The sequence below is a fragment of the Carcharodon carcharias genome, chromosome 15, assembly GCF_017639515.1.
Source record: "Carcharodon carcharias isolate sCarCar2 chromosome 15, sCarCar2.pri, whole genome shotgun sequence".
NCBI lineage: Eukaryota > Metazoa > Chordata > Chondrichthyes > Lamniformes > Lamnidae > Carcharodon > Carcharodon carcharias.
In genome coordinates, this window is record NC_054481.1 from 44,094,613 (window position 1) to 44,113,999 (window position 19,387).

At 40.6% G+C, this 19,387-nt stretch overlaps 1 protein-coding gene across 4 annotated transcripts in view; it reads right to left on the reverse strand.

The window, feature by feature from the left end:
* rnf216 (ring finger protein 216) overlaps positions 1-19,387 on the reverse strand; it is a 220,941-nt gene that overhangs the window by 44,514 nt on the left and 157,040 nt on the right. For all 4 annotated transcript variants that reach the window (XM_041206801.1, XM_041206802.1, XM_041206800.1 and 1 more), the window contains one exon: positions 8,323-8,420. In XM_041206801.1, the coding sequence (XP_041062735.1) occupies positions 8,323-8,420 (98 nt within the window). The remainder of the gene's footprint in view (positions 1-8,322; positions 8,421-19,387) is intronic.

Here is a 19,387-nt window from a genome sequence, read left to right on the forward strand (position 1 = left end):
CCTGGTGATTATGTTTATCCCTCAAACAATATCACTTAAAACCAAAAGGAGATTTCAGGCCATTATCACATTTCTGCTTATGGGACCTGTGCACAAATTGGTGGCTGTGTTATCTACAGTAATAGCATGTCAAAAGTACTTCAGCAGTTATAAAGTCCTTTGGGACATTCTAAGGCTGCTTTATAAACCTAAATCTTTTTAGACTACTTTAACCTGGAGCTCTGAGTATCCTGTGTATGTGAGATAGCTCCCAATGTTGATGCTGTTAAATTAGCTTTGCATTGCCTGATATCAGACCGGTAAATGAGTGAACAGGGAATATTGCTCAAATGAGGATTAGCAGAATGGTAATTCAAACTCTATCTGGGAATCCAATGGTTTATGATTAAACATACCAGCTGCCCAGTGTTGCATTCTTGTCCATTCAGAATCAGGTATAACCCATCAGGACTATCCCCACGGAAACATCATAGAAACAGGAGGCAGCCATTCAGCTGCTCGAGCCTGATCTGCCATTCAGTAATACCACATTTGATATGTGTCTCAACGCAATTTACTTGCCTTTGACCCATATGCCTTATTACTCTTAAAAAAATCTCAATCCAGATGCGTTTAAACTGATCCAGCAATTAGAGCCTTTTGGGGCAGACACTTCAGATTTCTACTTTGTGGGAAGAATTTCACTTCCGAATGGTCTGGCTCTAATTTTATTATTTGTTCTGGATTAATTCAGGGGAAATAGATTTTCTGCATCTACCCCACCGAATCCTTTAATAAATTTAAATACCTTGCTTGTATCATCCCTTAATGTTCAGTCCACTGCACTCCCCCCAACCGATCTTCCTAAAGTACAAATTGTAAACTGTAGCATGGAGAAGAGGTGTACAGAACAGGAGCGCGTCTGTTTCAGCAACAGGTTTGTGCTGCACTCAAGCCAGGATAGCATAAGAACATAAAATACAGGAGTAGGCCATTCAGCCCCTCAATTATGCCCCACCATTCAATAAGGTCATGGCTGATCTGTCCCAGGCCTCAACTCCTCTTTTGTGCCAGCTCCTCATAGCCCTCAACTCACCAATATTTAAAAAATCTATCTACCTCCCCTTCAAATACTTTCAGTGATCTGGCCTACACAACTCTCTGTAGTATAGAATGCCAGACATTCACTGTCCTCTGAGAGAGGAAATTCCTTCGCATCTCAGTTTTAATTTAGTGTCCCCTTATTCCGTAACTATGTCCCCTAGTTCGAGAATCCTCCACTAGTGGAAACATCTTCTCAACATCCACCCTGTCAAGGCCCCTCAGAATCTTGTATGGTTTAATAAGATCACCCCTCATTCTTCTAAACTCTAATGAATAAAGGCCTAATCTGTTTAGCCGTTCTTGATAAGTCAACCCCTCCATCCCAGGAATCAGACTAGTGAATCTCTTTTGAACTGCCTCCAATGCCAGTATATCCTTTCTTAAACACGGGGGCCAAAACTGTACACAGTACTCCAGGTGCTGCCTCACTAACACCTGTACAGTTGTAACAAGACGTCCCTATTTTTAAACTGCGACCTCCTACCAATACAGGCCAAAATTCCATTTGTCTTCTTAATTACTTGTTGCATCTGCATGCTAACTTTTTGTGTTTCATGCAAAAGAACACCCAGATCCCTCTGTGCTGCACTTTTTTGGAGTCTCCCTCCAATTAAATAATAGTCTGCCTTTGGACTCTTTCTACCAAAGCGTATGACTTCACGCTTTCCTACATTAAACAACAAGTTTTTGCCCACTCACTCAACCTATCTATATCTTCTTGCAGATTCCTTATCACAACATGCCATCCCACCTATTTTTGTATCGTCAGCAAATTTGGATACATTACACTCTGCCCCCTCCTCCAAGTCATTAGTATAGATAGTAAATAATTGAGGTCCTGGGACTTGTGGCACACCACTAGTTACATCTTTCCAACCTGAAAAAGACCATTAATCCCAACTCTCTGTCTTCTGTGTGTTAACCAATCCTCAATCCATGCCAATACATTACCCTCAATACCGTACGCAATAACCTTTTAAGTGCACCTTATCAAATGCCTTCTGGAAGTCCAAGTACACTAGATCTACTGATTCCCCTTTATCAACTCTGCTTGTTATATCCTCAAAGAACTTTAGCAAAATTGTCAAACATGATAGCAGTAGTCTCAGTGCATCTGGGCTCCGAGGAAGGAGGAGAAATTCATCCTGCAGTGCCTCCTCCTGGAACATGCCTGCGTGCTGGCATTGTGCAAAGGCGAGGTCATGATTTCCCAAATGTTGAGTAACAAATAACTTTGACAAGGTGCCAGCAGTCAGATGTCGCCCTTACTGAGTAACTGTACCTCTGCTGCCAATGAATTCAGTATAGATAGGGAAATAATAATTTAAAAATATCAGAGGTGGGATACATCCTATGACATTCTTTTACACAACTGTTTAAAACGAGAAGAGAGATGGGATTTTTACAGTTTAAAACAGCGAGAGGAGAGCCGGGAGCACACAGAGAGCGAATCTGTGTGAGAAGTGCAGTGGCAGATAAAAACCAGCAGCAGAGACCTCCTTCAGCCTGATTCTATCTGTCAGAGCTGAAGTGTGACATCACAGGAAAAGTGGTAGGTGATTGGTGGGTATCTCTTCCCTGTCTCTTTTGATTGGCCAAACGGTTTAAATCAGGAGATATTATTACAGCTGAAGAGTACAGTTAAGAAATTCACTTTTAAAATATTTAACATCCAAATTAAATAATTAAATAGAATAGAGATGGCTCGGCAGGCGATGTATTGCAGCTATAGCATGTGGGGGCTGGTGGACACTGGTGCGATCCACAGTGACCACATCTGCAGCAAGTGTTGGCTGCTCAAGGAACTTCGACTCAGAGTTGATGAGTTGCAGTCCGAGTTGCAGACACTGCGACACATCAGAGAAGGGAAAGAGTTACCTGGACACTGTTTCAGGAGACATTCACATCCCTTAGATTAATTACATCAAATTTGAACTGTGGTCAGTGACAGGAGGGGATCCAGAATTTAGCTTTGGAGGAGCCTCAGCCAATTCCCTTGTCCTATAGGTGTGAGGGTCTTGCTCCCAGTATGGACGAAGGCACAGGCTGCAGGGAAGATGAACGAACTGACCACAGCATCATGATACAGAGCACTATTCAAGTGGAGGGAGAAAAGAGAAATGTAGTAGTAATAGGGGATAGCATAGTTAGGGGAATAGATACTGTTCTCTGCAGCAAAGACGGAGTCCTGAAGGCTGTGTTACCTACCTGGTGCCAAGGTTAAGGACATCTCTTCTGGGCTGGAGAGGAACTTGGAGTGGGTGGGGAAGGATCCATCTGTTGTGGTCCACGTAGGTACCAATGACATAGACAGGACAAGGAAACAGGTTCTGCTGAGGGACTACGAGCAGCTTGGGATTAAATTAAAAAGCAGAACTACAAAGGTAATAATCTCCAGATTACTACCTGAGCCACGGGCAAATTGGCATAGGGTAAGTAAGACCAGAGAGGTAAATGCGTGGCTCAATGATTGATGTGGGGGAAATGGGTTCCGATTCATAGGGCACTGGCACCAGTACTGGGGAAGGAAAGAGCTGTTCCATTGGGACAGGCTTCATTTGAACCATAATGGGACCAGTGTCCTGGCGAATCGTATAACTAGGGTTGTAGATAGGGCTTTAAACTAATTAGCTGGGGGGAGGGTTCAATTGAAGGGATGTTTAGAAAATCAAAAATAAACGAGAGAGCGAAGGTGCAGTGTAGTGAGGAGGCGAACAATAATCAAAGTGTGACAGGAAGTGGCAGAAAATATAAGCAGAAGAGTGCAGCAGAAATTAGAACCAGAATGAGTAATAATGGTAAAAAGTCCAAACTTAAGGCTCTTTATCTGAATGTATGCAGCATTTGTAACAAGATAGGTGAGTTGATGGCACAAACAGAAATAAATAGAGCTGACTTAATAGCTATTAGAGGCGCAGCTGCAGGGTGACCAAGACTGGGAACTCAATATTCAAGGGTATTTGACGTTCTGGAAAAATAGGTAAAAAGGAAAAGGAGGTGGGGTAGCTTTGTTAATAAAGGAAGGTATCAATGCAGTGGCGAGTAGTGATATAGGTGCAATAGATCAGGATGTGGAATCAGTTTGGGTGGAAATAAGGGGAAGAAGTCACGTGTGGGAATCGTCTATAGGTCCCCAAAGAGTTGCCTCACTGTAAGACAAAGTATAAATTAGGAAATAATAGAGGCATGTAAGAAGGGTGCTACAATTGTTATGTGTGATTTTAAGCTGCATATTGACTGGACAAATCAGGTTGACAAGGGTAACATGGAAGATGAATTTGTAGAGTGCATCAGGGATTGGTTCTTAGAGCAAAATTTTGCAGAACAAGCTATTTTAGACCTAGTAATGTGTAATGAGGTAGGATTAATAAGAGATCTTGTAGTTAGGGATCCTCTAAGGGGCAGCGATCACAACATGGTAGAATTTCAAGTTGAGTTTGAGGGCGAGCAACTTGGATCTGAAACCAGTGTCCTCAACTTAAATAAGGGCAATTACAGAGGTATGAAGGAAGACTTGTCTAAAGCAGGCTGGGAAAATAGACTAAGGGGAAGGTCAATGGACGAGCAGTAGTAGCCATTTAAGCAGATATTTCATAACGCTCAGCAACTGATAATGAAAGTAAATTGGCAAGAAATATAAAAACAAACAGCAAGAGCTTCTATGGGTATATAAAAAGAAAGAGACTAGCTAAAGTGAGCATGGGGCCCTTGGAGGGTGCGAATGGAGAACTGATAATGGGGAACAGGGAAATGGCAGATAATTTAAGCCAATATTTTGCATCAGTCTTCACGGTGGAGAACACTATAAATATTCCAGAGATATGAGGTAAGCAAGGAGCTAATGGGAGGAAAGATCTTGGACAGCATTTTGCCCTTGGTGGCGGTGCTCAGTGGGGGTGGGCGATTGGGAAGATGATCACCACCCGCGATTGGCTCCACGCCACGCCGCGATTTCACGCGGACAGGACAATTAAGGCCCCCCCTGAGTGGATCACGAACGGCAGTGCTGAGTGCTGCCTGTGCAGGTGGAGGCAGAGAGAGCCGGACCTAGCACGCAGTCCACACATGCATGAGAAAGAGCCCTTCCACCTCCTGCCTCAGGGAGATTGAAGCACTGTATATAAAAAAAAAATAAAAATTTAATAAAACATGTCACCTCATGTGACACTGTCACATGAGCTGGGACATGTTCATAATTCAAAAATAAAGTTTTCATTTAATGTTTATTTGCTTTAGAAAACCTCATCCTGCTCGTGGATGAGGTTTCCTAAAACATGTAAAGGCCGCTTGGTCTTTTTGCCTGCCTGCCAACTGTTAGGTTGGATGGGCAGTGTAAATTTGAATTTAACTAGTTTGTTAATGGCGCTAATAGGCCTTATAATTATCAGCGGGCGCGCAGCTGACTCCAGTGTGTGCCCACTGGACAAAATATCGCGAGGCTGTGCGATGACGTTGGGACACATGCCCGATGTCATCATGCATCATTTTACACTTGGGCATGTCGGGCATGCGCCCGCACACCAAGCGTAATATTCTGCCCCTTGTAACAGTCTCTATCATGAGGGACAAAGTATTTGAGAAACTAATGGGACTAAAGGCAGACAAGTCGGCAAGACCTGATAGCCTACATCCAAGGGTTTTAAAGGAAGTGGCTGCAGAGATAGTGGAGGCATAGGTCAAAATATTTCAGAACTCACTGGATTCTGGGAGGGTCTCAGTGGATTGGAAAACCGCAATTGTGATGCACTTCTTCAAGAAGGGAGGGAGACAAAAGGCAGGAAACGACAGGCCAGTCAGCCTAATATCTGTCGTTTGGAAAATCCGAGAGTCCATTATTAAGGATGAAACAGCAGGACATTTAGAAAAGCTTAAAGCAATCAAACAGAGTTAACATGGTTTTGTGAAAGGGAAATCATGTTTGACAAATTTGCTAAAGTTCTTTGAGGATATAACAAGCAGAATTGATAAAGGGGAACTGGTGGATGTAGTGTACTTTGATTTCCAGAAGGCATTCGATAAGATACCACAAAATAGGTTATTGCACAAGATAAGTGCTCACGCTATTGGGGACAATATCAACACCGACGCATGAATTGAGGATTGGTTAACACACAGAAGACAGAGTCAGGGTTAATGGGTCTTTTTCAGGTTGGAAAGATGTAAATAGTGGAATACCACAAGTATCAGTCCTAGGGCCTCAATTATTTACTATTCATATTAATAACTTGGAGGAGAGGGCATAATGTAATATATTCAAATTTGCTGACGATACAAAAATGTTGTGATGAGGGCATAAGGAATCTGCAAGAGGATATAGATAGGTTGAGTGAGTGGGCAAAGATTTAGCAGATGGAGTTTAATGTAGGAAAGTGTGAGGTCATGCACTTTGGTAGGAAGATTCAAAAGGCAGACTATTATTTAAATAGAGGGAGATTCCAAATAAGTGCAGCACAGAGGGTTCTGGGTGTTCTTGTGCATGAAACACAAAAAGTTAGCATGCAGATGCAACAAGTAACTAAGAGGGCAAATGGAATTTTGGCCTGTATTGGTAGGGGGTCGCAGTTTAAAAATATGGACATCTTGTTACAACTGTACAGGGTGTTAGTGAGGCTGCACCTGGAGTATTGTGTACAGTTTTGGTCTCCGTTTTTAAGAAAGGATATACTGGCATTGGAGGCAGTTCAAAAGAGATTCACTAGTCTGATTCCTGGGATGGAGGGGTTGACTTATCAAGAACGGCTAAACAGGTTAGGCCTTTATTCATTAGAGTTTAGAAGAATGAGGGGTGATCTTATTGAAACGTTCAGGATTCTGAGGGGGCTTGACAGGGTAGATGTTTCCACTGGTGGGAGATTCTTGAACTAGGGGGCAAAGTTACAGGATAAGGGGACATTTAAAACTGAGATACGAAGGAATTTCTTCTCTCAGAGGGTAGTGAATGTCTGGAATTCCCTACCTTGGAGAGTTTTAGAGGCTAGATCACAAAGTATTTAAAGAGGGGGTAGATAGGTTTTTGAAATATTGGGGAGTTGAGGGCTATGAGGGATTGGCACGAAAGAGGATTTGAGTCTCGGGCAGATCAGCCATGATCTTATCGAATGATGGGGCAGGCTTGAGGGGTCGAACGGCCTACTCCTTCTCCTATTTCTTATGTTATGTTCGAACATTACTTTGCTCCCAAGGGAGCATCCCCAGAGTGTGTGCCTAGGCCATAAAATGCAGAAGGTTCAGTCAATTTCTGGCCTGTGCTGAGTGAGCTACCCTTATCTTAATCAGGGCAGTGGGTGTGATGCTACAATAGGCCTTAGCCAGAGTTGGGAAAAATGTCAGCCTGGGTTCCTACACATTATTGCCACCCAGTGTTTCCTGCTGGAAGGGTGCGTGTGGATATTGGGTGAAGGCAGCTCTGGGCTTGGTTCAGAAGCGTCCTTTCAATTAGATTACTATGAGATAAACAGTGTGGGTTCATACATGAAGCATGCCCACATGGGCAAGATAGCAGAGGAAGCCTGTGAAACCACAGAGTTATTACCAGTTAGTTATCACCCTCAAATGCGAAGATTAAATGCAAAACCAAATGGCACTGGTGTTGGTTACACTGGTTTCATATACCTCACTGTTAAATTGCGTTTTCGTACTATCACTGTTTCTCAGTGCAGAGTGGGTTTGCTCAATTTAATTTCAAGCAAAATCCTAAAGATTGGGAACCAAAATTATCTTTTATTTACTTTCCCAAATTAACAATTTTTTTTTGAAAATCAATTCCACCAAACCAATCATGCCTCATGTCTATGTGACAAAGGATACATGTCCTGCTTATTCTGAACTCTGCCCCCAGTTGCTTCTTTCTCTACTCCATTCTGTTCTTCCATGATTCTATTTGCCTTCTGCCTCTCACCTCCTTCTATAGGAGTCTCGATCGCTCCATTTATCTCTTCTCATTATCTTTCTCCCATTACTTCTACATTTCCTGTCACCCTCTCCCTCACTTATTTCCGCTACCCCCTTTCTCGATTCCCTTTTCTGAATTGCGCTCTTTCAATTTCAATTGGATAACTATTGAAGGGCCCTCATCCTAACAGATATTAATTTTTCAAAATGGAAAACATGTTAAAGAAAAACGCAAATTTCCACTCAATTCCCATTCCCGTAATGCCACAACACGAAAAACAAGGTATTCAATTAAGATGACATCACCACAAGATCTTTTTGGGACTGGCCATGGAGCCAGCTACTTACAATGATGTTCTGAATTTGATTTCATCTTTCTCAACCACCTGATCACACGACAGCCCAGCATGGTCCTTCCACAACACCTGACACTTCCTGCAACTTTCCTGGAAAGAGCAGAGGAAAAGATTAATGAGAGACAATAAACTGTATCACCAGAGTAGGAAATAATAACGTAAAATGCACTTCATAGAAGTGTACCGCATTGTTACAGTTTGAATTCTGCCATTCTGGGAATTACTTTTCTCAGGTGTGTGAAGGATGTCTAGAGATGAAAACTATTTTTTGTTAACACACAAACACACATAAACAGATTGTAAGAGGAAGAAATGAAATTAGCATCTCTTAAAGCAAACTTGGAAATTGTTAATGGACATACTTAGATACTTAAAAGACATATGGACAGAGGCATTATCCCATTTAAAATAATTTTCTCTAATTCCTCTGAGTGCAACAGTATCACAGGCTTTGGTTGTCCTCTGCTCCCTCACCTAAATAATTATTCCCCATATGCAAGTTTTGACATGCTGTTTGCTAACAAGGGGCATCACACCCACAATAGTTCCCTTCATTTATGTACCACCTTGAATGTAGAAAAGTGACCCAAGGTGTTTCACACAGGTGTAATTCAATAAAAAATGCAGACCAAGCCACGGATGGGGATATTCAGAAGGGTGACCTAAAGCCTGATCAAAGAGAGAGGTTTAAGGAAGAGGACAACAAGGAGGTGGAACAGGCCTGGGTGTTGAAAAGTACGGCCACCACTTGTGGGGCAAAGTCAAGGACGGATCCATGAAAGGCCAGAGGAGGATGACTAGAGAGATATGGCATTGGGGCGTGCCTGGTTCAGTCATGCCCAATGCACTTGCACAGCAATTGCTATCACAATCCAAGGTTAGATAACTCGACACAGACTAGGGAATTCAAACCTGCAACCGCCATGGTCAGTGTGTGCTTACAGGACAAACTTGTTGGGACAGTTTGTGGTGGTTTTACTCGGAGGCTAAAAACAGCAATGTTAGCATGAGCCTGAAGCCTCCCCAATTCCCTCCTACTCACCTAAAACGTTTGTTGAAAGCTCCCTCTTTGATCAGGTTTAGGTCACGCATCTGAATATCTCAATATTCAGCTTAATGTCCATTTTTGTCTGATTATGATTCTAAGCACAGTGAACTGCAGCACCAATATACTGGTTTTCTTTTATACATAAAATAGTTTCAATTATTCAACACAAAAGTGATTTGCACTTTACTGCAAGGCAATGAATTTACGGCTGCAAAGGACGAGGTTAGTGTGTCGGAAGAGAGAGACACACTGGTCAATACAAAATAAATTGATTTCAGTGTCAAGTCGTGCTAGGTAAATATTCAAACTCTATTTCCTTCACTCATTTTATAAGTACAAAATGCATGTTTTAAAACCAATACAGCATTAAAAATATTCTCGGTGCAATGTCTATTATTTGGCACATTTCAGTCCTTTTTACATAGGTAGAATTCAGATTAGTTTCAGCTTCTCTTAAAAAGCAAACCTTCATATAAGTGAACACATCTGATACAAGTGAATGTGGCGGAACAGTTGGAAATTTGGGACAGTACATATGCTTAAATGGGAAGCCATCTGGATGGATAAGTACGAGTGTAGCCACCAGTATACTATTTAAACGGAGAGAGAGAGAATGCAGAATTCGGTGTACAGAGGAATCTGGGTGTCCAGATAGGTGAATCACAAAAAGTTAGTATGCAGGTACAGCAAGTGACTAGGAAGGCAAATGAAATGTTGGGTTTTATTGCAAGGGGATCAAATTTAAAAGTAGGAAAGTTTTACTGTAGCTTTACAGGGTCTTGGTGAGACCACATCTGGAGTACTTTGTACAGTTCTAGTCTCCTTACTTCAAGAAGGATAGAAGTGGTTCAGAGAAGGGTTACTCAACTCATTCCTGGCTTGAAGAGCTAACATTTTGAAGAAAGGTTGAACAGTTAGGCCTGTATCCATTGGAGTTTAGAATAATGAGAAGTGGTCTTATTGAAACATACACAATCCTGAGGGAACCTGATAGGGCGGATACCAAGAGGATGTTTCCTCTTGTGGGGGAAGCCTAGAACTAGGGGGACACAGTTTGAAAATAAAGAGTGTACCACTTACGATGGAGATGAGGAGAATTTTTTTCCTCAGAGTTGTTAGTCTGTGGATTCTCTTCCCCAGAAAGCAGTGGTCATCGAATTAATTCAAGGTTGAGTTAGGCAGATTCTTGATAGACAAGGGAGTCAAGAGGGTATGGGGAGGCGGGGGGGCAGACAGGAAAATGGAATTGAGGCCACAGTCAGATCAGCCATGACCTTATCGAATGGCAGAGCAGGCTCATTAATGGCTTACTCTTGTTCCTAAGTCCTATGTTCTTACTGGCCTGCTAATGTGAAGCTATAGTATATTTCATGAATTTTCTCTAATAGACTGTTTTTGAAACTTATAATAATTATGCATTTTTATAACAGTAGACAGGTATTTTCTGTATGGAAAACTGAATATAAGAAACTGAAAACATTAAATTAAAAATATTTGCTCCATACACGTTTGCTACCATTACTTCAGCTGCATCTATTTGTCTCAGAAAGATGTGGAGCACTTAGATTCAACCTGTAATCAATAACCACTGAATCTGTTCCTGATGGACATCTGTCACTCGAAGCCCTATTGATAGTAAGCATTCTTAGCTTCCGGGTTCAGCGCTATTAGATGTCCTATGAGCTTTTATGTTGACCTCAAAAACATCATGTACAATGTAACAGCAAAACCTACCGAGAGAAAGTACGCAGAGCAAAAGAAGGACCTATTACATTGTAGACTGTAAAAATAATTTAAAGGCCAATAAAAAACATTCCTGAGGCTGTGCATCTAAAAGGGTGAGCTATATTGTGCATCTAAGTCTGAGGAGACTTGCGTAGGCCAACAAAGCACATTTGTGGTGCACTATATGGCTCACCAGGGATTCTTTAAGTAGTTATACAGCAGCCCTCTATTTCAGGAATGCTCATAGCACACATGCAAAACTTAGATCTATTTAAGCTTGTACTTTTTATGCACTGTTTTGTCCAGTTTGAATTTTATGCTGGAGGTTTAGAAAGACTACGCTTAACACTTAACTCATTGGTGGGTAAAATCGGAATGGTGAGAAATGATTTCCAACTGGACACATATACAAATTAGTGGGAACACTGATTGAAAGTTTAAATTATTAGTTTGGGGCGGTCTCATCTGTGAGCCTGAAGGTCAAGCTTAAGTAATTCTCAGACTTCAGCATGTAACCTAATCATCTCAATACAGAGGGAGTGCTGTATTGTCAGAATTGCTGTCATTCAGGCAAGAGGTTAAAATTGTCCAGGTGGATGGAAAAGAACCAACGGGATTATGTGAAGAGAAGGGAGTTCTCTCAGCCAACAAGGAATGTAGGGACAGTGATGTTTAGCTGTTTCACAATTCAATTAGATCTTGGCTGATCTGTATTTAACTGGATTTAGCCACCTTGATTCTGTAATTCTTAACACTCTTGCAGAAATAATACCTATCAATTTCAGTTTTGAAATTTTGAGTTGAGCTAGGTTTAACAGCTTTTAGGGGAACGGTGTTCCAGGTTTCTACTGTGTTTTTTGTGAAGAAGTGCTTCCTGTCATGATTCAAATTGTCGAGCTCCAAATTTTAAGGCTGTGCTCCCTACCAGTACCCCCCACCCAAGCCTTATTCTGGATCTGATCACCAGAAAAAATAATTTCTCACCCTCATCCTGACCAACTCAACTATTAAAACAGATTGACTGGTTATCCATGCAATTTTCTATTTATGGGAACCACGTTGTGCCGGCCTATAAACCAGTGACTACACTTCAAAGAAAATTTGAAGGCTTCAGGATTTTGAAGATAAGTAAGACATTATATAAATGGAAGTTTTTCCTTTGATATATATGTGACCCATTATGGGATGCACTAAAGAGGTCCAGAAAGACAAAAGGTTTGAACAGTTCGGCTCCATTTTATCCAGTGTTCAGAAAACCTATATTTCCAGCACAGCCATGAAATCAACCTAGTTATCTTCTCCAAAAAGTGCCACAGGATCTACACTTTGTCCAGCTGAACAAGTGGACGAGGTTTTGCTTTATGCCTCACCTGAAAGACAGCAGCCCCTTAAAGTATAGCGGTGTGGAAATGAATATTTCACTGTGTCATGCAGTGAAGTTATGAGTCACATTTAATCCAAGGCAAAAAAAGGACACCCAGTTAATATTGTGCAATACTGTTTAGCTAGTTTGTTCTTTAGACATTGAGATATAAATGATGGCGGTACGTGTTTGAATCCGGCAGGGCCAGATGCACTTCAATGATTCTTCTTGATCCTTCATACTCCTATGTGATATTCTCTACTTATTCTATTTTTCACCACCCTACAGCAATTTATCAAAGGGAAAATAAATACTTCATTTGGCATTAATCAGCAGCTTTACTCAGAACAACAGATGCCTGATGTGAGAAATGGAAGAAATATCACACATGACAGTACGGGGTGCTTTTTTGATGTGTGGGCCTCGCATGGGCACTCAGCCATATTATTGTGTCAGAGTAATGGGAGCTAAGCATGACTTGGCAGTGCCCAATGCTGATAATGAAATGAAAAAAGAACCATTCCCTTAGATTTCTCATCTTAATGAGAGGAAAAAAAATTGAAACATAATACGACAGGAAAGGGGATGGGGCTAGTGGTTAGGATCCATAAAGGTTATAAATAATTCCACCTGTGTTTGCTGATTTTCTTCTTAAACTGGTTTTTAAAACTCATGTGAATAAATATTACTATTTGAAACCAACTGTGTCAGCTTCGGTTACTTTGTATACTGAGTGGCAGAGTAACAAGCACAAACAATGCTGTTGGTTGCACAGAAAAACTGTAAAAAAATGTTCATGGTTTTAATGCAACCCCAGTTTCAGTGACTGACAACATATGAGTTTGCATGTGATAGGCAAAGTTAGCAGGAATTTTGTTGTCTGGGGCAAGGCATGGCAAGTGCGAATAAATGTTTATCTTTGATATAGATAACTTTGATGCTGCTTTGCAAATAATGCAATGATTGGGTTAAGTCCTTTACATTCTTCTCTGATATAAATTTGATTTGGTGAAGACTCCAGTTGACTGGGTCTAGCTGACTTTACAGTCATTAGATCTTTGCCAAATGTTCCATCACTCAACAGACACAGGCTTTGTAGAACACAGAGCAATAAATAGGAACATACACAATTACATGTATATATGTTGCCCTCAAGGATAATTAAGGATTTTTTAAATCCAAGTCAAAACTGTTGATATTCAGAAGAGCAGAGATAAATTGGAATTATATTGGTTGTCTTTTGCTGGGATTTATTAGGGAGGGGAAAAAAATTATCCAGGGTTGCCACTCCTAATCATTATCCCGTGAATGCTGTTGGAATAGTGCACATGGGATCAAGCTCCCTGGGGCAAGCAGCCTGCCAGCACTTATTGTGAAAGCATGCCAATGATTAATGGCCAACTGCTTGAAGAAAAAACGTACATTTTTTTAAAAAAAGGAAATTTTGAAAGGCACTAAAGCACTTCCACCAATAAAGTCCAAATCTTACTGGTGGATGATAATTAAGTCATATTCTTTGTATAATGTGCAATTTTTCTGATCATGGTCCTCAAATAAGCAATATCATACTAGCATATTAATGTTTTCCCTTCACTGATATTAGCACTTTCAATGTACATACATACATTTCAGCTTGAGAAGTAGCTCTTAAGTCTAGACTCAATATCAACCCCATCCTTAACTTGCACACAGTGACTGCAGTTAATATCATCTGTAGGATGCACTGCAGCAATTTACTAATCTTGCACCTCCAATCCCTCAGCCTCCATCACTAAGAAGGCACAAGCAGCAACACTATAGGATCATCACCTCTACCTGCTCAAAGTCACAGGCCACAGTGACTTGGACATGTGTCAATATTCTGTCATCATTGCTGAGTAACAGTGCAAGAATTCCTACTTGAATCATAGAAGCACCATCACCACAAGGACTGCAGAATTGCATCCACCTTCTTGGGGCAATTAGACATTGGTAGTAAATGCTAGCACTTCTCAGTGGAAGCGCTCTCACATTTGGGTCAGAAGGTTGTGGGTTCATGTCCCATTTCACAGTTTTAACACATAATCTAGGTGGACACTTGAGTGCTCCATTGAAGATGGTGTCATCTTTTGAATGAGATGTTAAATCAAGGTCCTGTGGCAACTATATGAAGGTCTCAGAAGTTATCCAGGTCAACATTTATCCCTCGCCCAACACCTATGATATAGGTTAAGTGGTCATACATTGCTGTGTGCAAAATTGCTATCTTGTTTGGCTACATTATGTGTTTACATTTAAAAAAGTAATTATGTGCCCAGTGCTTTGGACATCCTGGAAATGTGAATGTGCTTAAATGAATTTATTTCTTCCTTCCCTTTAACTTGTGTTTCCCCCCATCTCTGAATCTGTAATTCCTTGTCCATCACTGGTTGAAAATCCCTCATCTCTTGCTTTGCTACTTTTCCTTTTGCTAACTCTCCCCATCAGAGTGGCTGAACTTGTATCTCTCTCACTATGCCTGCATGGCTGAACTTCTCTACCAAAATTACAAGGGAGGGATAGGGAGGAGGAATAAAAAAAGGGAGGTGATTAGGAGGCTATTATTATTGGAGCCAAAATAACTGAATAGATTTAATAGAGGTTTTTAAAATCATGAAACGTTTTGATAGCATGAATAAGGAACGGCTATGTCCTCTGGGTGCTATATTAGTGACGAATGGGCATCAATGTAAAATTGTCATGAAGAGTGATGAGATAGGATAATTCTTTTTCATAATGTAGATTCAGAAAAAGGGATTTGTACCTGAAGCACAGATAAATACAGAACTGTAGGGAGAGAAGCGGAAAGTGTTTTGAGCTGCTTTAGCAAAGAGCTTGCTCTCTATTGCCATTTGACCATCAGCAAGCTATTCAACTGTGGGACAGCATACAGCCAATGATGCTTTGGCACTTATTCAACATCAACTCATGCTAACAGGGGTTAGGGGGTAGTAGCCCGGAGTAGACTGATTTCTACTTCCTGCCCACACTAGCCTAGGGGTGCTGAGATTAACTGTAGTATCCTGTAACACTACCGCTATTCTACTCAGCACAACCTGGGTCCTTCCTGGCTTCTCTAGTTCAGTTCCATTCTAACTGCCTGTAACTAAGTTACTGAACCATTTTCTACGTTGTGACTTTAACTATTAGGTAGCAGAATGAATTCAGACTGAAGAAAGAGGGATAATAATGGTTTGCTAAAAATTAATTTGAATGCAGAGCAGAACTCCTTGATTATCAGGCTGCTGGGTTTAATACACGTATCCATCTGTAACCAGCTCCTTCCTGCACCAGTGTTGTGGTGCTAAATAAACAAATTGTACAGCCTTTTACTCTGCCTGGTCTTTCCTGCTATTCTGTATTTTGAGAAAAATAACTAAAACAGTGTGTAAATTATGTTCTGTTGATAATATTAAACCTGCTAAAAAAGGCTTTGCATTCACATTAATTAAAATCTGTAATACTTTGGGGAACAGGATGTAGTTAATTAAAAAGGATTATGAGGACTAATAGATGTCTGATGGTTCTTTCTTCTCCAATTCCAATCGAGCATCAGGAATTTGCACATTATTGTACAGCTGCCACATATTACTGGCACTGTTAATGCAAACGCCATGGCACACATTTCCGTAAAATTTATTACAAATCATTTGTACAACACACAAAGTATGTACTTAGTGGCACAGTGAGGAACCAGTGATTGCTTCCATTACCTCTAAAACTACGACGTAAAGTATACAGTGTAAAATACATTTTTGTTAATGAATAATTCTGTTAATGAATAAAATCTTGGGGTAGGTCATTCGCTTCAGGATATGGTGCCCATTTTGAAAAAAATGTTCCTGGTTTGATGAATTGAAGAAGCATTCAGTTTGATAATAGATCCAGCAGAATAATAATTAAAACCTGGAACAAAAAGAGAACCAGTGCATGTCTTGTAAAGGCAGCTTGCATAGCCACGCCTGCCTGTGCTTTTCAGTAGTGACTGAGCAAACCCTAGTGGTGAAAGATAATTCACATTTCTAATACACAATACTTCAGCTGAACAATAGAGGCAGTTGCCAACTCCAACATTTATATAAAAATGACAGCAATAATTTTTAAAGTTGAAAATTCAAATTGGATAAGGCGGGTGGAAAGAGAACAAATTTATTCTATTTTTTCAATAATCACCTTTATCAAAGTAAAGTATCCTGGATGCACCACTGTAATGCTGCTTTCTAGTCATCCTGCCAGGAAGGGGCGCAGTTAAACAGAAAAATGAATTCTCCGGCTATAGCTGGGAAGCTTATATTTTGAAGTAAGCCATCTTAATATTTCACTCTAACATTTGCTTTAGAAAATAACAATGAACTAAAACAGAAACTTATTCACTAAATATGTTAGCTAACTTGTTTATCCAAGCTCACAAATTGCCAAAGCTCATCATCTAAGGATCATAATAAAATAAATAATTGGCCTTTTTAGAGATCCTTGCCTCCATTTTCACTTTCCTCAATGAATACAAGCTACAAACAAATCTTCACGATCACATTACTTAGCTTTGTGTTCTCTTTTCTTCCGTCTTACTCCAATTTTGCTTTCTCCTCATCTGAAGGCACTGATTCTTGGTGGCCCTCTGGTACCTTGCCCAAGTGCGATTCTTCATGTGTCACCCCACACAACCAGTCTTAGTAGGCTTTTCCACGACATATGGTTTCATAGCTCAGCTCAATCCTGTCTTCATCTGATGCCCACACACAGGCATTTTGCAGTGGAGGTGAAATGAATAGCAATTTGGAAGGGAACCCTGGATGATTTTCCATCATGGATGAAACCATCAGGACAAAGCAGCCCATCCACCATGTTAAATATTCACACCCTCCATCACCAGCATACAATAGCTGCATCATGTGCCAACTACAAGATGCCCTCACAAACTTGCCAGCACTCCTTTGACAGCACCTTCCAAACCTGCAACCTCTATCAGATAAGAAAAAAAGGGCAGCACACACATAGGAACACCAATACCTGCAAGTACCCCAACAAGTCATGCACCATCCTGACTTGGCAATCTCTAGCCGTTCCTTCACCATTGAATTAAACTGGAACTCCCTCCCTAACAGAAATGTGGGTGCACCTACACAAAAACTGCAGTGGTTCAGGGTGGTGGCTCATTATGATCTTCTAAAGTGCAATTCGGGATAGGCACTTAATGTTGGGCTTGCCAGCACCACAAACCCAAAGGACAAATAAAAAGTACCTTGTTACTTGTAAATCTCATTCCCAATGCCGCTGTTCTGTAGAATGAACTTTTAACTGTCAGGCAAGTAATCTTTCCTTTGGACCATGTTTGTCCTGAATTACAATGTAATATAACATTACACTATACAGTTATTTTGCTGTTGGCACCGTTTGACTAGTAAAATTATGCCTGGTCAGTACTTGGTCCAAACTTTGCATATATTAATACACTAAATAAATAATTTTGTAAACACACACACAAAGGTATCAGACGACAAAATACTGTATTGCTCTCGCAACCTATAGAGCCTGCAGTCAAATCCAATCCTGGCACATGAGACAAAGGCTTCCTTTGGTGATACAGTGACTACCAACCCAGTCATAGCATTTGCAGCAGTAACCAAATAAGAGTTCTTCTTTATTAAGCAGGTTAAAAGGTCAAGAGTTGCATCAGCACAGCAGTTTTTGCGAAGTTTAAATACACATCTTAAAAGTTCCTCTCATGATGCAAGATGAAGAAAAATCCACATCTAAATAAAACTGTGTCCAAGAAGTATATAACGTGACCTGCAGTCAGGCAAACATCCTATTTCATAGAATAGCATTGATTTAAAGGTCTACAATAAAAATGCTAAAAATAAGTAGTCAAGTCCTAGTGAGTGACTTTGGATTGAGCCACTGTTCTAAAATTTAAAAGTCAACTCCAAGTGCTGTAGAAGTTAAGATTCTTTTACAGTCAAACTGATGTTTCCAGTGTGAAGCAAGAAGGCTGCTAGCACAGTCTACAAACTAAGCCTGTCTGGCAGCTGGGGAAAGATTGAGTGCACTTTATATACAGGTGCTAAAAATAGCCCACAGTATCAGCATGAGGCAGCTCCAGCCTCAAGCAGGAATTCTGTGACCTTTCACTGTGGGTAGGAACCACAATGAGTTACAACACCTATGCTTCAAAATTGAGAGAAAATAATCGAGACTTCATATTCAGCCAGACTGAAAATCTTTCTCACCAGCTGATTATTTTATTAAGGAAAGGGCATTGCCATATGCTGTGCTGACTTAAGGAGGCGTACCTGTGCAATTTTTTTGAGATGACTGAGTTTTGAAACTGCGTTATTTGTCCAATCTCAGTCATAAAGGGAATATAATGTTACAAACATCCATATAAGGAGATACATGCAGCAACAGGACTAAGCCTAGCTACAGACAAAGACATTGGTGCAGTCTCTGTTAGGCAAGTCATATACAGGGCATGGACGAGGTAATACACATCAAGTATCGCTGTCTAAACCTCCTTTGCAATCCTTGTTCAAACTAACCTCTTTGAACAAGCATTTGCACCCCACCCCCAACTGTCTTTCTTTGGCTGGGTGTCCATTTTCAACATCATGCTTCTGTAAAGTGTCTTGATATATTTTTCCTCATTAAAGGTATGATATAAATGCAAGTTGCTGTTCTTATTGTGTACAATAGCATGTAAAAGCTGCTGAACATATATGCATAATGAAACAGGTGATATCCTTAGCCCTTAAAAGTCAAATGACTCGTCTAAATGTCACACTCCAAGTGAATGGTTGCTCTTCTGAAACAAGGGTAGGTGTGCAATACATTGTTGAGACGACTTATACATATTTAGTTTTCAAAACTTTTTGGAAGCTATAGCACTTGGCCACTGAATGGTAC